The 20,435-nt window shown below is 33.8% G+C and overlaps 1 protein-coding gene across 3 annotated transcripts in view; it reads left to right on the top strand.

Moving 5' to 3' along the window:
* The window catches only part of GckIII (Germinal centre kinase III), an 89,641-nt gene extending 70,456 nt beyond the window's left edge, over positions 1-19,185 (top strand). For all 3 annotated transcript variants that reach the window (XM_065368766.1, XM_065368764.1, XM_065368765.1), the window contains 8 exons: positions 9,436-9,660; positions 9,771-9,936; positions 12,476-12,633; positions 12,798-12,983; positions 13,371-13,516; positions 13,705-14,011; positions 14,111-14,329; positions 17,214-19,185. In XM_065368766.1, coding sequence (XP_065224838.1) covers positions 9,436-9,660; positions 9,771-9,936; positions 12,476-12,633; positions 12,798-12,983; positions 13,371-13,516; positions 13,705-14,011; positions 14,111-14,329; positions 17,214-17,414 — 1,608 coding nt within the window. In that variant the 3' untranslated portion in view covers positions 17,415-19,185. The remainder of the gene's footprint in view (positions 1-9,435; positions 9,661-9,770; positions 9,937-12,475; positions 12,634-12,797; positions 12,984-13,370; positions 13,517-13,704; positions 14,012-14,110; positions 14,330-17,213) is intronic.
* Positions 19,186-20,435: the final 1,250 nt, after the last annotated feature.

Genomic DNA, 20,435 nt, shown 5'->3' with positions numbered 1-20,435 from the left:
GATTGTTGTTTCTCATGACCAGATCGAAGTTTGGAAACGATGAAGCTCGAGAAAACGTTTTCTCGTATGTTGTTTTTTAAAACACCCACAAATCTATACTATACAGCTGCAAGAAAAATAAATACCCAAAAAATACCCGAAAAATACTCGAAAAATCGGAAAAAAATTCCCAGCCTGATCTATGGCACCTAGAGAGCTAATTTTTTTTTTAATCGACAGCTTAACGTCTCTAGAATATAGGAAAAATACGCGGGGGCAAAAATTTTGTAATTAAAGGGCCCAAATTTTGAGTTTAAATGGGTTGTTTTTGCTGTTTTTTCGATTATTCTCAAATATATCAAGAACGAAAAAGGCTAGAAGGGTGGATAATATCTCATTTTGAAGAGCATTAAATCCTGAACATTTCCCTCGATTACATTACCCCTCTGGGGCTTTTAGTTTTTGAGCTATTTTGAATTCAAATTTCGAATTTCAGTTACACAATTTTGAATTGAATTATCTCGAAAACTAAAACCGCTAGATGGGTACTGTCAACGAGGGAAATGTTCGAAATTTCATGCTCTGTAAAATGGTGAAAACAGATTAGAAAAAAGTTGCTCAGATCGCGCGATTTTGATAGTTTTTTATGGAATCTTGAAACAAAAAACCGTTAAGATGATGCGTGTACTTATACACCCACACAAGCATACACACAACCACCAACGTACAACGCATCATCAATGCCATGTCGTTGTTATTCCAGACAGGATCACGCGACATGCGCGCGCATACAAACCTCCCACTCCTCCAACAATGGAATTCTTACAATGCGAGGATTATGATTTGCAAATCGATCGAGCGTGAAATTGTCAACAGAAACAGATATTATTGCTAATGTTATAAAATGTTAATCCGTCTATCTTCGGTGCTTTGCTTTTGCATTTATCATCTATCATTTTAATCAAAGTTTTAATTGAAGCATATCAGTATTTATGTATGTACTTATGTACCAAATTATGTATTATTGACATACCTACCCTTAAACATTGCAAAATCCAAAATTGCTTAAAATGTCATAAAAGACGTTCAAAAATTTAAAAAAAACGAGCTAAAATAACAAAATGACTTAAAAATGAATGAAATATTGTAAAAATTTTAAGTACCTAAAATTTCAAAAATGGTTGCTTGAAAATTCATCAAAAGTATTGGAGGTTGAAAAAAATTGTTCAAAGTGCTGAAAGTCGTTGAAAGTGGTATGAAAATGAATGAAGTGCAGATATATGTAGTTTTTAAGGAAAAATACTTGGGAGCAAACCTCTTCTGAGAGTGAGCGAAGGGGGGTTTGGGGGCGCAGCTCCCAAGAGCGAGTTCCGAGGGCGAAGCCCGAGGAACGAGTATGCGGGTTGGGCCGCGAAGCGGCCAGGGGGCGTAGCCCCCTAGTAAAATATAAATCTCAATTTTGTCTTATTTTTCGTCATCTCGTTTTTTTTCATTTGCATTTTTCATCTTTCATTGTTGTTCCATTTTTTGCTTGGTATTTTTTTTAGTTTTTCTTCTGTTTATTCACATTTTATCTCATTTCTTTTCATTTTTTTTTTCATCTTTCATTTTTGTTCCAATTTTCTTATTCGTTTGTATTTTTTCTCGTTATTCTTGATTTTCTGTTTTTTTTCTCTCATTTCATCTCGTTTTTTTTCTTTGTATTTTTTGTATCTTTCATTGCTGTTCCATTTGAAGTCAATGGGAACTTTAATCTTGATTTATACGTTGCCTAACTTGACTGATCAAAATAATAATAGCTGTAACATTTGTGGTAATTACCCAGTGTCCGTACTTCCTGGTAATTCTGGTAAATGAATGGTAATTTGGAGGTAAATAAAGTACGAGGTAGGTGAATCTTATTCGATGGAATATTTTAAGAAAAACTTTTCATACTATAGTGACAATTTTTTATACAACGTTTGCGGTATTTGCCAACGATAATTTTCGGTAATAATGTAAAATGAACAGTAATTGAGTAGTAAACGAAGCGTATAATCTGGATATATTCGGATCAATTTTGAATAAAACTAAAACGAGGAGTTGCATACTCCATAAGGACGTTCTTTTCTCTAAAAAAAAATTGCAAAATGGGAGAAAACATCGAAGAAATGTTATCTGTAAATATTTTTTCCCCCGCTAGTTTTGATATTTTAATTCCGATAGCGTAGCAATAATTCGTGCAAATGGGAGTTGAGAATGTTTTCGCTTTAAAATAGTTTTCTCTCTTTTCGTATTTGTGGATAGTTGTTTGTGGAAAATGGCCTAAAATTTCAGTATAGGTACCGTCTGTTCGATAAGACTGTAACGTTTCGGTTAGGAGAAATATAGTCGTTGGGCAACAAATAACCAATAATTACAACAGTTATCGCACCACCACCAGGACAAATATTTTGTTGGTACGACGACGAAAACTCGTCGGCCCACCGCACGTAATCGATAGGGATGATCTTTCTGGCAGTGATGGCGGGCGGGGTAACGGGGGTGTAAAAATTGTAACGCAAGTTGCAAGGTGAAACAAGAAGCGACGACGGCGACGACCAGCAGGCGATATTGGCGAATTATTCGAGTACTTGAGAGATATCGGTTTTGGTGGAATGGGCTAAGGCCGCTAAGGGTTTTTTTTTTTTTTTGCTGAAAACGGTCGATCGACTTAATTTTCCTCGTAAGTTTGCCTTTTCGGTACGATTAAAGGTCTCGCGTCGTACAAGACGAAACGTATAAATTTAACACGATGACAACGTTGGGAAGAAATTTCGTTCGTATGCATTTTTTTTTCTTTCAAGAACGCCAACATCATATTTTTTCAGTTACAAAACGTTCGTTATGAAATTTCATTTCGTGTCGAGCTGATAGGTCGTTTCGAAGAAGCAGAAGCCAATTTACCTTGGCGTGGCTGAAGGAGTTCATTTTTGTATCTTCGGGTATATTATGTAGTATAACTCATTTTGCGCTATTTTTTTACGATTTCGTTTCATTTTTGAAATTAAGCCCTGGCGAGATGAAAATGAAAATAAAAAAACGTCGAGTTATTCTTCTCGCCTGGAGACCTCGTTTTTCTCGCTGCGTAAGAATAAAACCAGCTATGTAGATTTTGAACGAGACAAAAACTCAACGACGACGATAGCGACAAAATTGGGTATTCGTTCCTCGCCTTGCGTCTCGTCTGTAGTCCTGTCGTGTATCTCACTTTACGTAAAATAAATGCTCGTTCATTTCGCCAAGCTACGTACACTTATTGCGCGTTGAAAAAGGCTACCGAATGAATTCTCATTTCGAGAAAGTAAACGGTATTGTGCGTCAGTAGCAGCCGTCGTCGACCTAAAACACAGACTCAAGTGACCTTCAACTTTCGCCGAAATGAGGAAAAAACGCAGTTCATACAGCTTCGTGTATAAGATTCTGCCCCGAAGAGCTGTACGAGCCCCTTCATCCAGAGTGGAATGACGCCTGTGGATCCTTGAAAGGGTTTAGGGTATGGTTGACCGATATTTCCCATTCCTATGTGTACCACATAGAAATGTAAGCAGAGCACGTGGGAGATAGAGGGATGGGAATCGATAAACATACGAGTATATGCAATATGTAGTTTCGTATTTTACGAGAATTTTCACCCCCTCGAGTCGAGCGACGCGATGTGAAATTTCGTAGCGAGTTTGGATGGTTAATCCGAAGTGGAGAGAATTTTTCAACCGACAATGAATAAACGGATTGTCGAAAAAATATATCGTCGAGAAGCGAAAATACGCCTTTGTAGGTTAGAACCACTGGCAGGGTGGTAGAGAATGAAATTTCCGAAATAATATGTAAAAAAATCCGTTCACGTAGAAAATTCCGCCGAGTGGAATTCGAACGATGCGATGTTTGCTGACGTAACTGAAGGTTAACCATGGGCGCAGCGGTCTAGCAATTTTTCCATCATCCCTCGCTCTGCTATTTTTTTCATTTTATTTTTGGAAAAAATTTATCCGATTGTTTACGGGCTAAGGGATAAAGGAAAAGGGGATTCGTTTTGTATTTATTTTTATCGCCTCGAATGTTCTCGTCGCCCATGCTCCATTCTTTCTCTCTGGCAAATATTGCCAGCAAATTCGATATTTTCGATGTTCAATTTCGAACGACGACGTTTGTTGTTGTTACAAATGCGAACCGAATAAGTGGAGGGTATTTGTGAAACGGGTACGGATATGGAAACGTGGATGAAGCAACGTGTAGGTAACTATAAAGTATGTACGGTACAGCAAGAGCCATATAGGATGAGGGCGGAATGGAGATACATACTCGTATATGTTCGACGTTCGTGTCGGGATGGAAGCGTTATATAAAAGATGAGGCACGTGGGCGAGATGAATTTCCAATTGTTCGTTGGCTGCTCGAACGTGTAAACAAATCCAAGGTTGGGGTAAGGTTTCGTATTCAATTCCAGATGCTGATTGCGAATTACTAGCTCAACGAAAAATATACGCAATAACGTATACAAAAGCTGAGAAAAGAGGTAATTTTGATGTGCTTTGAAAGAAAAATACAACGAGAAGTATTTGATTGAAGCGGGGTGAGATTCGGTTTGTTTTTCCGAACACCGAATCATCGAATTTATTCATTCGCGGTTTCAATTCATTTGGGGGCGTAATTACCACGTTTTTTTTTGTTGTTACTCGTATCATTATGTGTGTTACTCTTGTTTACCATATGAGTTTACCTGCGGTGACATGTGGGGGCTTGAAAAGGGTTAGATCGTAAAAATCAGGTCGTAATGTGTTCAGAGCCTTTGAAAACGTAACTTTCGATGTAAGGTCATTCCACGTTAATACGATCAAGAAGTGGTAAGGGGGTTCGGCGATTTTTTTGAAATTTTTCCTGTGGAAAGACCTTTTGAAGGGATGCCCAATTGCGCAAACAGGGTGTCTAACACTCCTATTTATCCTATATATTCTATAAAAGTCCTTTTATTTGCCTATGACACCTTTTTGTCCTTTTAGTGTCCTATTTTTCAACAATTTTATCCAAAAGTCCTATTTTTTTTCAATATGACTTTTTCAAATTTTCAATTTTTCCCCCTTTCTTTCCGGAATTTTGAACTTGTAGAAGAGAGCTGATTTGTCGACTTTTGTAGAACTTGAATCACACATTTTTGAGAGCTTCTGCCCTCGCTTCGCTCGGGCTATTTGCTTTTACTTTTCCCAATATGTAACCTCTTGTTCAAATTCAAGAAATGTTCAAAGTTTGAATCAGAAGATAAACTCCTCCTTCTTTACCAAATTACCGATTTCTTTTTACTTCTCAGCAAAACATGAATTTTTGAAAACTTTTAGCCTTGCTTCACTCGGGTTTGTTTGCTTTTCTTTTTCAAGTTTGAATTTTTCTTTTCTTTTTGTTGAATTGGGGTGTTGAATCATCATTTAAATTTTAAGATTTTGTAGCAAAATATGGGTAACTTATCACTCAAAAAAACATCGTTTTTATACCTCTCAAAATACTGAATTTCTAAAGCTTTTGCCCTCGCTTCCCTCGGGCCCGTTAGCTTTTGTTTTCCAATCTTAAATTTTCAAAAAAATCATAATTCAAATTTTAAAATTTTGAAGCAAAACATTCGAAAAATTTGTGCTTTTTTCCAAATTTTCCATTAATTTTTTTACATTTTTTAAAAATTTGTTATTTTGAAACAAGTTTTTTATTCACCAAATTTCATTACATTGACAAGAACCTAAATACATCAAAAATTGTAATGATAAAATTACCTTTTCGACGTACGCTTGCTTGAAAATAATCTTGGGATGTTTAAAGACATTGGATAAACGAAAAATTTGAATGTAAAGTTTTGCCTCGCCCACTGCATGCCTCCCCCTCTTGAAAAATACCAATTTCGAAAGTCGAAAGCACCCCAGTAAAAGTTCACACGTTTGGGGCAACATCTCCCATAATTTCACAAAATAGTCAAATAGAAAACTGCAAGTAAACCTCATTTTATTATGTAGATGCATCAAAACTTGGTATGACGCATAGGGCCCCCGAAACAAAATTTCCAAACACAAATGCCATTCACCAAATCCCATAGGAGAGGCACGAAGGTTTAGTCCCATTTTTCAAAATTTGATTATCTGCCCGTTCTTGTTGCCACTTTCATAAAAGTTCCACTAAAATTCCTGTCGCTAAAAACTTGAATATAAATTTTGACACTCCCCCCCCCCATACATTACAAAATTCCACAGTAATGCTGGAAAAATGACCTGCTGAAAGTCCTGCTAAAAGTCCTATAAAAGTCCTATTTTTTCATTTTGAAATTTTGTTAGACACCCTGGCAAATCGCAGCCCTCTAGCCCTTTTTTAAAGGCTGCTAGGGAGTGTCAAAGTTTTCAGTGAACTTGAAATATCATTCATTTCAGCATTGGATAGATCGATATCCGCGGTACCTACCAAACGGAACTTTTCCAATGGTTAGGGGGTTTAAAAGGCTTTTTGGTGATATGGTAAAAATCAGTGTTGCCACTTTTTTTCGTACGAAAAATTAACTCGAAAAGTTTCAAAACGTAGTTTTCGTATCGTTCCGGCTCTCAAAAATTCTGAAAAAAATATGTTATGGACAAATTTTCATACTGAACAACGTATCAAAAAATTGGGATGGCATTATTTCGTAAAGTTGATTTTAATAAAAAAATTTGGAAGTTTGCATAAAAATTCGATTTTTCAGTTTGAAGAATGAAAAAAAGTTTTGATAGGATTAAGTTGACCCATTTTACCCTTATTTTTACGTTTCCGTTGAAAAAATTGAAAAAAAATCCTTTTACTCAATGAAATGAACTCATCACAAAAAAATCAAAAGGGTATTCCCGGTCAAGATAGGTGAAATGGCCCTGTTCCCAGATTTGGAAAATCATGATGGATTATTGTTGGGTACCTCCAATAAAAATTTTCGAGCGGAATTTCCGCCCCGCAACCCACCCCCCTTGGTCAGTATAGCCAAAAAACGCGTTTTTTGCGCGAAAAATTCGGTATCCATGAGTGGTGGGGATAAAATTCTGGTACCACGTGGAATGTGTAGGGAAAGCCTGGGCCTTTCAACACGATTTTTTTCAAAAATTTTTATTGTAGTGGTGGGGCAGGGGGTAAAATTGACAAAAGAAAACTTTGAAGCGCCACAGCTCCGGACTGAAGGGTGGAACACAAAAACTGTTTTCGCCAAAATGTGTCTTTTTACAAGTACTTTCTTCCTACTGATTCATAAAATGGAAATTTTGCCTGCAAAAGGCTCATAATTGCAAAAAAACCTAAAAAATATGCGTTTTTCGCGTTTTTTTTTGCAAAATTATGCAAAATATGGGGGAAATGTATAGAACAAAAATGTGGAGCGTGAAATTTTACCCTAGAAAGCGTGTTCAAAAGGTTGTCAAAACGCTCATCTACTGAGCAAAGCGCGCGCACACATCGCATCTTTGCAGCAAAGTCATGAGATAAGGTGTTATGGCACCTGCACTATCTGATAATTGTCACGTTGCTCATGTCGCTACATATTGTAGTATGGGGTGAACAATCGCTACTGAAAACTTGTCAAAAATTCCTGCTTTTCCCAAAATTATCAAAAAGGTCACATTTTTGTCAAAATTATAAAAAAAATCCTAACTTTTGTCAAAATTGTCAAAAAAGCACTATTTTTAGTCATAATTGTAGAAAAATATGTGCATTTTCTTCTGAATGACGTTATCAAAAAAATCCTAATTATTATGTTTTGTAAAAATAAACAAAAAATCCTATTGTTGGACAAAATTTCAAAAATTCCTATTTTTTGCCAAAATTATCAAAAAAATTTTGACTTTTGTAAAAGCTGCCAAAAAAAGCACATGTTTTGTGCCAAAATGTTCAAAAAATCTTATCGCCAGTATAATTGTCAAAAAAGTCTCATTTTCGCCAAAAGTGTAAAAAAAAAATTATTAACAATTCCCAACTTTTGTCAAAATTTCCAGAAAAGTTCCGCTTTTTGCCAAAATTGTTGAAAAATACCTTTTTTGACGTTATTAAGAAAGTCCTAATAAAAATGAGAGTTTTGAAATGAGTTTCTTTAATACGGGGAAATTGAATGTAATTTCTTGGTGATTAAATTTTTTTTAATAACTCGTTATATTTTTGCGGTTATTTATCGTTATTTTGCATTGGTTTTGCGTAATTTTCAGATTTTCCTAGTAATTTAACAAAATTTTATGAAATTTTACGTTTTTTTTCGAATTTGATTAGTTTCAATTTTACAGTAATTTTCAAGTAATTTACATTTAATTTTTCGTACTTTTCTGATTTTTACACGACGAAACGATGATGTTTTCTACGGTAAATTAGCTCGTATTACCCGGTAATTTGAAAGTAATTTACCGGTAATCGGTTCATTTTGTATTTCCTCGATAAAAATCGGATGGTCGTTGAACGATGCGGAATTAATTACGCGTCTTTTCGAGTTACGTGTAAGACTCGATGTCCTCTTTGTTTTTATGTTACCTTATACCCTTTAAAAAAATGGTTATTCTCGGCTCATTAAAGTTGACGATGTGTTCTTCATCGTGAAACTAGAATAAACTAAAGAGGGACGAAGGGAAAAAGGAGTTTTGTTTACTTTACCATCGTCGTCGTCGTCGAACTTTTAATATACCTTTCTACCAATGAAATGAACGTTGCTCGTCGTCCTAGCTACATAGTATACGTACATAAGTAGGTATAAAATAACCTGACCGAGCCAAGATTACTTTAATGAGTATAGTGAATTTTAGTCGTCGGCTGAAATGTAATTTGCGTGTTTATCGGAGTATTTTTTCTCTGCAAAGGGATGAAGAGGATAGAGGAGAGGCAATTCTAATGGTATGTTTTGGGTGAAAAAGCACCGAGTTGGGACTGACTTTAATTGGCAAAGGTTCAAACAAACCATTAAATTGTTAGAAGGAAATCGAGAGTCGAGAGCACCGACGACGTTAAAGTTCAAATACCTATGGCTCGGGTGCGAGTTTCTATAGATTTATTTTTTCCTCTTCTTCTACTCGTAGTTTTTATTAAAGGGCAAAATGATTCTACGTACTTGGTAGGGATTAATTGTGACGTGTATGAGATTTATGGTATGATGGGTAGGCTAGTGCTATAGGTGTATTGAGACCTTGAATGGCACAAATTGTAAGTTACGGTTTGGTGGTTGTAATTGAAAACTGAGCATGTAACATGATCTTATTCATGTCGAACTTGTGATTTAATTAAATCTAATTCCGATTCCAACGGCGAAAGGAAAAAAGGCCGAATTAAATCGATTTTATATAGGCTGAGGAATGAATTCGTGTTACCAAATACGAGTACTTCCCTACTGAAATGTATTTGAATTGAAAATGTGCCCAATTGTGTGAGCAAATTAGATATTAATTGGTTTGGGTTTTGTTTTGTTTTCTGATGCAGAAAGTGGATCCGGAGTTGATATTCACGAAACAAGAGCGTATAGGCAAAGGCTCTTTTGGCGAGGTGTTCAAAGGCATCGACAATCGTACCCATCAAGTAGTTGCCATTAAAATAATAGACTTAGAAGAAGCGGAAGATGAAATCGAAGATATACAGCAAGAAATCATGGTGTTATCTCAGTGCGACAGTCCGTACGTCACCAAGTATTACGGATCTTACCTTAAGGTATGTTGAATTGTAATTGAAGAAATTAGGGTAAAAATTTTAAAAAAATGAATGGCGGCAGCGATATTTTGTAAATGGAGGGTTAATTTTGATGTTTGTGTTGTTTGCAGGGCACGAAATTATGGATCATTATGGAGTACCTCGGAGGTGGTTCGGCTTTGGATTTGATGAAAGCCGGAAATTTCGAGGAAATGCATATTGCCATTATTTTAAGAGAAGTCCTCAAAGGTTTAGATTATTTACACAGCGAACGAAAACTGCATAGAGATATTAAGGGTAAGTTGTGAATTATTTTTTTCATTGGAATATGCCTATTGATTTGAAAAATGGAAACATGACGATAGTGTCAAGTTTAAAATTGAAAAATTAGCAAGAAAAAAATTTTAAAATGCAAAAATTCGGCAAGTATTTTAGAATTTATGCTCTAATTTCAGTTTCTGAGAATCTTGAATCAATATTATATTAATGTGTGCTATTGAGCTGAAAAAGGGGTGGGGAAAGGGTGTCAACTTGAAAAAAAAACCTGAAATTTTTCAAATGAAAAAGAAACCAAAAAAAAAACAAGAATAGAAAAAAAATTGTTGACCGAATTGACATTTTCGTATATTATAGAAATGTCACAAAATCAACACACTTTGACTTCATTAAAAAAACTATGTGAAAAAAATCAAAAAATAATAGAAGGATAATTTGTGATAATTTGTATTTTTAAACGTGAAGAAATTCAAAAAAATTGATTTGGAAGTGCTGAACATGAAAGAAATATTTTCAAAAAGTGTATGAAATTGCTGATTTTTTTTACATATTTTGCTCAAAACGTCTCAAAATTGTAATATTTTGACAGTTTTTTTTAATGAACAAAAAAAATGCATATGTAAAAATTGCAAAAATATAAAAAAAAAATTTAACATCCATGAATAGTCAATTTACTTTGATACAGTTGAAAATAAGAACTAGAAAAGCTCAGAAAATTGACATAAATTGGAAAGAAATAACTTGAAAATTCTCTTGAAAAGTTGAGAAATTTTATGCGTAAAATTTTTACTTTACCCTCCCCCTCTCCCCCTCCCCACAGTTGTCTTATAGTCATGCTAATTTTGTCCTGCTTTTTTGGAATACCTAATCGTGAAAGTGTTGATTTTTTTCCAAAATTTCCAATAAATCCTACTCCTTTGTGAAAATTTCTAAAAACTCATCTTTTCTTGAAATATTATCAAAACTCACTTTATGAGCTAAAATGTCCAAAAATCATAGTTTTTTACCAAAATTGCTTTAAAAAATCCCACTTTTTTTCAAATTTGACAGAAAGGCATGGTTTTTGGCAAAGTTGTCTGAAAATTCTTTTTTGACAAAAGAGGTTAAAAATCCTAGCCGTAGGTACTCGTTTGCAAAAATTTCTAGAAAATCATTTTTTTTTTTTTCAAAATAATATATTTAAAATTAAAATTGCAAAAAGCCTCAATTTTTTTCAAAATCTTCAAAAAATCCTACTTTTGGCTAAAAATGTTCAAAAAGCACTTTTTTATCAAACTTTTCAAAGTATTCTACTTTTTTTTTGCCAAAACTGGATAAAAGTGCCACTTTTTTTTAATCAATATACGAGTAAAATCAAAAATGCCATTTTTAGCCAGAGATCGTCAGAAATTCTTTTTGTTCTCCGACATTTTTTAATTCTCTGTCAAAATGGTTGAAAATACCAAAAAATCTGAAATTTTTCCAAAATCTGCAAAAAATTTGCCATTTTTTCAAAACTGTTCAAAAGCCACTGAATTTTTTTTTTTAATTTTTCAAAAAAATCTTATTTTTTGACCAAAGTTACTCGTATCAAAACATCCTACTTTTTGCCAAAAATTTGTCAGAAATCCTACTTTTCCAACATTTCTATGAAGTCTTTCAATTCTCTGGCAAAATTTTTCAGAATCCTTACTTTTGGGTAAAAATTGCCAAAAGGTGTCAAGTTTTCCAAAATTGGCACTTTTTTTCAAAATTGTTCAAAAAGACCAGAATTTTTGTAAAAGTTGTCAAAAAGTCTCAGTTTTTAACGATAATTGTCAAAAATCCTACTTTTCGTCAAAAGTTGTAAAAAAATCATGCTTTGTGCTAAAAATTGCGAATTCTAGTTTTTTCCGAAATTTCCAAAAAATCTCAATTTACTAGCTATAATTGCCTAAAATCCAGCTTCTCTGCCAAAATTGCCAAGTGCCACTTTTTTCTAAAATGGCAAATTGTAACTTTTTGCCAAAATTCGCTCAAGTTCTAGTTTTTTGCAAAAGTTGTCAAAATACTTGTCTTCTTGCCAAAAAATCTTTCATATTCCTATTTTTTGAATTAAATTTCAAAATTTTACATTTATTCTGATCTTTTTACAGAATTTTGAAATTTGATTTTTTTTCAAATTAAAGAAAAATATTTTTTGAAATATAAATTATCTGGTTTGGGTAAATTAGGATACTCTTCCCTTACCTACATTAAATCAATTGAGAAAAATTCCTGCTAAAAATCTCGTTTCGTCCAGTTTGTTAGACGCCTTTGTCCCCCCCCCTCCTCCCTTATCCCCAAAAAATGAAAGTACTTCTTAAAATAGCAGTACCCTCCGTGAGAATTTAGAAAAATGATATTGTGATGGGATTTTATTGATTTTGATTTTCTTTTTGCCATTTTTTTTCCTTTTACCCTTTTCTTTTGCTTTTAATACCAGGGAAAAGTGGTGCGTTTTTGTTGATTTTTTACTATCTGGTTAGAAAAAAAAGTACCTAGTTATAGTGTTACACTGTTTTATGATAATATATTTTATTTGGTTGGTTTCTTTTTTCAGCTGCTAATGTGCTTCTAAGCGAATTGGGAGATGTAAAATTGGCAGATTTTGGCGTAGCTGGACAGTTAACCAATACCACCAGTAAACGTAATACTTTTGTCGGTACACCATTTTGGATGGCGCCTGAAGTCATCAAACAATCCGCTTACGATTCAAAGGTAAATGTTGTTTTATTCATTTTCAATGGTGAAATGAGATTGGTAGGGAAGGAGAAAGGTATAGAAACAGGGTGTTTGATAAATTCGGCTACATTGTCCGTATCAATTCTCATTTGCATTGGTAAATTGGTCGATTAATGTGTATGTGTGTGTTTTTTTGTCAGGCTGATATCTGGTCATTAGGAATAACGGCGATCGAGCTGGCCAAAGGAGAGCCGCCTAATTCAGAAATGCATCCGATGCGCGTGCTGTTTCTAATACCAAAGAATAATCCTCCGCAGTTAGTCGGCAACTATACCAAGCAATTTAAAGAATTCGTCGAAGCGTGCTTGAATAAAGATCCGGAAAATGTACGTAAGCTTTTCTCATCCACCTGCTCAGGGTCTGCAGAGAAGAAAATTTGAAACACTTTGCAGTGCTCGGATCGCGGATTCTAATTCGGTCACGTTTTATACGAACGACAGCGAGTTGTTGAGCTGTTTTTTGCTTTAATTAGTTATACATACAAACTCGGTGTGGCGGATTATCGCGACACGAGGTTGATACAAGTATTTTTTTCTCATCGTGGTTGAAATCCGGCGACCGCGCTGAGCGATGAAGTTTTGTAATTATGAAAATGCTAAGCGTCGAGCGTCGAGTGCCGCAACGAGTATTCGTTGCCGAGCGAGTTAATTATAATATTCGGATGTCGAGTTGATGTTTTGTGTGTATATTAAATTTTACGGTGTGTTTTGCAGAGACCTACGGCTAAGGAATTGCTCAAGTTTCCGTTTATACGAAAAGCTAAGAAGAATTCGTACTTAATCGATCTTATCGACAGGTATAAGAAGTGGAAATCGCAGAGGAATGAAGAAAGTGAAACCGAATCCGAGAATTCCGATAAGTAAGTTATTTTTGCAGCCTCCTTCTCCCCTTCCACGGGCCACAACTCAAATTTGCGATTTGAAATAAATAACGAGAGAGATAATTCTTCCAACGAATCGTTCTTTTGAATTGGATAAAAAAAATGACAATCTTGTGGTTTAAAGCTCATGGAAAGTTGATTTTAATTTTGTTTTTTCATCATTGCAGTGAAGAAAATGGCAAAGGTGATGACGATTTAGACGAACCGTGGATAATGACGGTGAAAAGTACCAGTTGCCTGAAACCACCTCCCGCCTCATCAGACGGTAATCATAATTTCGGCAGCGGCGGCGGAGTCGGATCCAGCGCCGTAGTCGTCGTCGGAGGTGGTGGCGGTGGCCCTGGCGGAGGTTCGAATAAGAAATCGCAACAGCAGCAAAACGGATCAGCTCCTTCGACGCCATCTTTACCAAAAAGCTCCCCTATTAAGGCCGACATGGGTTCGAATCATTTCAAAAACGATAAAAGTAACGCTGTAAGTAGCCCTTTTTTTTCGTCCTCTTCAAGTGTCACTATACGTGGCATGGTTTTCATCCAATTTCGAGTGTATTCTGATGGTTTGTTGCTGCAACAGGTGAGAGGATACTCGTCGAGCACTCCAGCCTCGCCTCATATCACCGAGAAAAGACTTTCCAAAGAGTGCGAACTGAAACGGAATTCCATCGAGACCGAATACGTTACGGCAGCCGATAACAGGAAACATAATCGTAACCGTAGCAGCTCTTCTTCCAAATCGACGACGGCTACTAGATCGGCCAGCTTGTCTTTGCTGATTTATCCGCTCGTATCTGAGGTAAAATAATTGTTCATTGTGTGCGATTTTTTTTCTAGATTTTTATATGGTACACCCCTCCTCACTCCTCTCTCACCCTGCTTCTCGACTTTCCCCAATTTTTTATTTTATGAGAAAGAAAGTAGGTTAGGAAAATAATGTGATTTTTAATGCATTTTGAGGTTCATTGAAGTAACTCGAAATTGTTGATACCTTCAGTTTTTTCTTTTTCTTTCATTTCTGTGGCAACTTTTTGTTGTTATTTTCAATTTTTTTATTTTTTTTTAGTTTTGGGAAAATTAGTCCGTTGATTTTAACATTTTGAAGTTAGAATTAGGTACCTTACTTATCAAATTAATTATTTTCCATTTTTTTTCAATAAATTTTTTTTTTGGAATTATCACTTTAAGTATATTTGACCTTACATTAGATAGTAATTTTTTTCTCAATTTTCATGTATTTTTTCTGAATTTTTATACATAATTCATTAATTATATCAATATTTTTAAAAAATAATTAATTATAAGCCCATTGCTGAATAATTTTGTAAGTTTCCCTTGTTTACCTATTGCTCAATTTTATCGAAAGTCTGTCAAATTTTGTTACCTACTTTATTTTAATATTATGAAGATTTTTTTTCTCAATTTTACAAAAATCTCATCAGTTTTTACGTGTTTTTTTTTTTTTTTTTTTAATTTTTCATGTTTTGGTCAAGTTTACTGAAATTGAGTCAATTTTCATCAATTTTTCCACAGTTTTTTGCTCAATTTTAACATTTTGCAAATTTTCACGTTGTTATCAAATTCTTTTAAAATCTTACTTACTAGTTTTGAATTCAGATTTTTCATTCATTTTCACAAAAAATCTTGTCAATTCGCCAATTTTTGATCAATTTCAATTTCGTCAATTTTTTATTAATTTTCTTGATTTTGACACAATTTTGTACTTGAATTTTTACGTTTTGCCAAATTTTATTGAAATCTTATCAGTTATTATCAGTTTTGAATTCAAATTTCATTCACAATAATCTCTCCAATTCTGTATAATTTTTGAGCAATTTTTGCTCAACTGTACCAAAATGTTGTCAATTTTTATGTATGTATGTATGTGCTCAATATTGCCAAAATTTTCTCAATTTTTATGCTTTTTTTTACTAAATTCTATCCAAATTCTTCGATATTCGTGTATTTAGCCAAGTGTTCTCAAATCTACCAATTTTCACGCGTTTACTCAATTTTGCAAAAATCGTATCAATTTTTATGCATTTCTTAAAAACTTTACCAAAACTAACGTCAATTTTTGTTCGATTTGTTAGTAGTTTTTTTCCTTGATTCAACTGAGAATTTTTTTCATTTTTTATGTGTATTTCTCTGTTCTCAATTTTGGTCATTTACGTATCAAATTTCAAGTTGAAGTGCAAATTTTTTTCAGTACAATTTTATTGCAGTTTTTGCTCAATTTTCCTAAACTTAGGTACAAATATGAATTTTTGTGTTCGATCGATTCTACTGAAATCTTGTTTTTTTCTGTGTGGTTTTTTCCCTCTTGTTAATTTTAATGCACTTTTTGTCCGATTTTCCCAGAATCGTACCAATTTTCATCATTCATTTTTGTGCTTTTTTTTTTTTTTTGAAAAAATGTCACTTTTACAACGTTTAGATTTTTGTTTGATGTTTTATAACAAACTTTCGGTTTTTTCCCCCAGGAAAGAAATCAAATAGAGCTTTAACAAATTATTTGCATTAAGGTTTTTTTAGTTTCAAGAAGTCATTTCGAAACATTTAAAAAAATTTTTTCTTGTGGTTTTCTTTGCATTTCTTTTTTGGTGCAGTTTTTGCACAATTTTCTCTCTTTTTTTTAAAAACAAAAGTAGCCTATCAACTTTCGAAAAGTTTTACGAAAATGAAAGATTTGGTTTGATAATAAAATTCATGAAGAATATCTGATTTTTTGTCGTTTTTTTTATTAGTAGAACTTTAAAATGCTATCATACCAAATTCAGATGTTTTCAGTTTTTAAAAAAGTAGTTTTTTCATTTTTTTCCAATTTTTGTTTTTTTTTTTTTGTTTAAGTAAAATAAGTATGTAAAAGAGCTGTGTCGATCATTTGAAATGTGTAATTCATTTTATAGTTCATGATATCATATTATTTCAATTTTTTCAAGCGGGAAAGAAAAAATGTTCAAAGTTGATATTCTTTGTTTTCAGTTTATTTTTTTTTAAATTCATTTCTGAGTTTTGAGTTTTTTTTTGGATTTTTTATTTTTGATGGCCGATACGTTACAATCAGAAATCTTGATATTTTTTTTACAGTTTCTAATCCAAAGTAATTTTTTTTTCTTTTTTCAAGATTGAAGTATGATTTTTCTTTCAGTTGTTATTTTGAGTCTTTTCAGTCGTATTTTTCAATATCAGAATTTTTTTCCTATTTTTTTTGAATTTCTATCAAAAAAATTTCACTACTTAGATATTGAATCGAGATTGTTTTCATATTAACAAATTTTCATTTTCTAATGTGTAGGTACTTTTTTATTTATTTTTATGTTTTGCTTGTAGATTTTATGCAGTTTCTTATTTTTTTTTCAAGTAATACATACACGAAGTTTTTTTAAATTTTTCATTAAGAAAATTGCAATTTCTTTTATTAATTTGCTGAATCATATGGTTTAAAATTTTCTTTCATTCTTTCATACTTTGTTAGCAATAATTTATCGTTTCCTGATTTTGTCATATTGACATTTACGAAGTTTTTTGTGTTGAAAAAATTCAGGGCAATAAACTTTGAAATATAATAAGCCTCCAAGTCCCCCCCCCCCTCCCTCCAGTACTCGTAAACCTCTATCTTGAGCATAGTAATTTTTTCGCAATTTCCTCGCATTTTAATCCACGTAAATTTCTTTCCACAGATCCAAAGACGACAATACCACAGTCAGGAGCTAACCTCGACCAAGCAAGACATCATCGAAGAAGTGAAAAACGCTTTCGAATTAGCCGAACGTTCGAGTCCAGGCATCAGCGATCAATTCGTGCACGACATAATCCATAAATTGTTACCCAACATGTCCGAGCAACGTATTAATAACGTATTGGATAAAATAACCAGATAAAGGAAACAATAGCAACGAGGGCGGCGTCTGCCTTCATTAGCCAAAATTTCAGAGCTTCGGGGACGTCAACTCTGAACCAAGCTATTGTGTATTTGTTGACTGAAACTAATAGTTCTCGCCGAATAAACTGCTGGAGTCTCTCAAGAGGAGAGACCGCGTCTTTACTCTTCTCTTCTCATATAAATAATTAGGTCTATAATTTTTATCTAGAAGGTAGCCCGATTTTCTATCTTAAAATATCCTATTTATTACTCTGCCCTTATCCTTTCTTTAGGCCATATTTTGCAAGGAAGGTTGAGTCAGTGTCGCCATCTAGTTCAGAAATCGTGTTTCGCGGAGTTGTGGGGTTTTTGAAATTCGAATCGACCGGATCTAGGGAGAGAAGAGGAGAGATGTGCTCGTATTTTTAGATCGGTGGTTTTTTCCTCCTCGCATTTGCAATCGGTTTCGATTGAAAACGACCTATCGTGATCGTTTGTGTTGCCTCACAGTATAGTGGAATTTTATTTAAAAAGGACTCCTTTTGTGGAGTGATTTTCTCTGTAGAGTTCATCATTCGGAGAGTGTAATTGGTATCCCTCTCCTGTCTCCTTATACATTATTGTAATCGTTGCATGTTGCCCCTTCCCCTCGTCGGTTTTTCTTTCTCTTTGTATGTATTTATGTGATATGTAATTTTTTTTTTGTTTAGTTGTTAAATAGTCTATTACTATATAAACTTTACTCGTAGGGAAAGCGAGACAGAGGGAGAGAAAAATAGATAGAGAAGCGTGGTATGTGTAGTATTATATAATATGGCATTTAGCTGGTAATTATTATCTACCTTACTACGTACTAATTAAAGTGCCCAAGTAGCACAGCAACCGGAGAAGGTGACAGCGTTGACGCCATATTATCTATTGTATTTTTTATTTAGTCATTTAAAAGAGAAAAAAATTTTAAAAATGGCATCAGTATTTTTTCGGGGGGGTTTGAATAAACATATTTGTAATGTGATGGTTTAAAAATGGCACTAAGGGTTGGAAATTCCAATAAATCAATACTTACCTGCGACCATTAAGTCTGGTAAACTGGGACTGATAACCTTATATTTTTTTTCGCTCTTTTTTTCTTCGAATTGACAATAAATTATGAGGTCTCTGCAGGAAAGAATTTTATCTAATATTAGATTACCCAGTATATTTCATATTTGTTTGTGTATTTTGTGGGAACCCAGTGACCGAATAAGGTACCGCAGAGAAGATTGATACGTGTCATTTTATTATAATATGTGTTTTCCCCGTTTGGTCGTGTTTTGTTTTTTTGTTTTTTAGTTATTCGTTTTTTTTTTCATTTTAACCTTTTTTTTTCTTTTGGAAAAGAAGAGCATCGTGTTAGACGATTGTATTTTGTAGAAAGATGTATAGTGGACTGGTTTTTCTCAAAGTCTGAAATGGAAATTGGGTATTTGTTTAAGGGTATTTAATGAATACAAAAAAAAGTGTGCGCGTTGTTTTGTGAAATTTTTTTGTTAAAGTTTTACGTCTTTATTGTTGTTGATAGATTTTAGAAACGATTTGTGATGTTTTTAATATTTACTATAATGTATTAAGGAACTATGTAATAGTATCCTGATATCACGGATTTACCACCTTTGTGCTTATTGGTTTTTTTCTCTCTTTTTTTCTTTTTATTATTTTTTTTTTCTTTTTTTTTGTGTACTGAATTTATATAGGTATGACATAAATGTGTAAAGTAAACCGCTGTAATAAATACACTCTAATTTCATGTGTTTCGGAATTATTTTTGAGATGGGCAATTTACTGCAGATCCGTAAAAATTGAAAAAATTGAAAAAATCACAAGTATTGGAGTTCAATTTGATAATTTATTTCTTCTAAAAATATTCATTACATCCCTTATATTAAATTCACCGTGTCAAGAAACCTTTTAATCGACCTTTCGTGTGATTAATTTCAGTCATAGTTCAGTTTAAAAATCCCTTTTTACTGAAGCCATTGAGAGCAGAGTCCCCTAAATGAGAATAATATAAGTTTGCATAATGTTCAGTCCAAAAGCTTCATTTGCAACTAATTTTAGCGAGCGAAGTCAAACTGGTTCATTACCACAAATGACTGGATCATGGATGCCATATATAACGGGCATAAGGGGGGGGGACCTAATAGCTCTCAACACACACCTCTCTCACACAGAAAAGGGTATTCGACCTGCGATTCCACTCCAATTATAAAAGGTATAAAACAACCATCCCTGAAACCCTTTGTTTAATGCGACCCCAACATGCTGCCATGGTTTCCGGGATACCTGGGACGGTCGCACCATGGCAACGCAAAATCTTTGGCGTCTGTTGCAATAGTGTGAGGTTTTCAGGTTGCAAATGCCTTTGTGGTGACCATTTGTAAAATTAAGCATTCATCAAGTACGTCTACGCAGGGATGAGGCCCCGAACGATTTTTTTTCGGGTTCCGGGTTCCGGGGCTTGGGCTTTCAATCAAAAATTTTATTAGATCTTTGGCTTGGATTGGGGCCTCGGGAACTTTGGGTTTGGGTTTCAGGGCTCAGTGTCCAGGGCTTGAATGAAGCGTTCGGGGCTTTCCGGGGCTTTTTGGGGCTTGAAATTGTAATTTTAATTTAATGAAGAATAAAGTAAAATTTTCAGCTTATTTGATTTTCTGTTGGAAAAAAAAACATTTTCAATTTTTCAGGGCAGATTCCGATAGCTTTTTTTTCAAAATTATTTGAATGGAACTGTTTTTTTTATTTATTTTTTTAAAATCAGAATAGAGTAAATTTTTTTGGAATTTTTTGAAGTTCAGAATTTTTTTTTTTGGAAATCATCTTTTTTGACTATTGAGAATAGAGATGCACTGAACGATAATTACAATAGACATAAGTAAATTTACAAAATTCACACAAGCCCCGAAAAGCCCTGATCACAGTTTGGGTTTCGGGGCTCACGTTCTGTGCTTGGGAATATAAATAATGTACCAAAAACCCCTTGAAAGTTAAAATATTAAACTTT

The sequence above is a fragment of the Planococcus citri genome, chromosome 5, assembly GCF_950023065.1.
Source record: "Planococcus citri chromosome 5, ihPlaCitr1.1, whole genome shotgun sequence".
Taxonomy (NCBI): domain Eukaryota; kingdom Metazoa; phylum Arthropoda; class Insecta; order Hemiptera; family Pseudococcidae; genus Planococcus; species Planococcus citri.
Note: the sequence above shows the minus strand (reverse complement) of the source record. Positions and strands in the feature narration are given on the sequence as shown.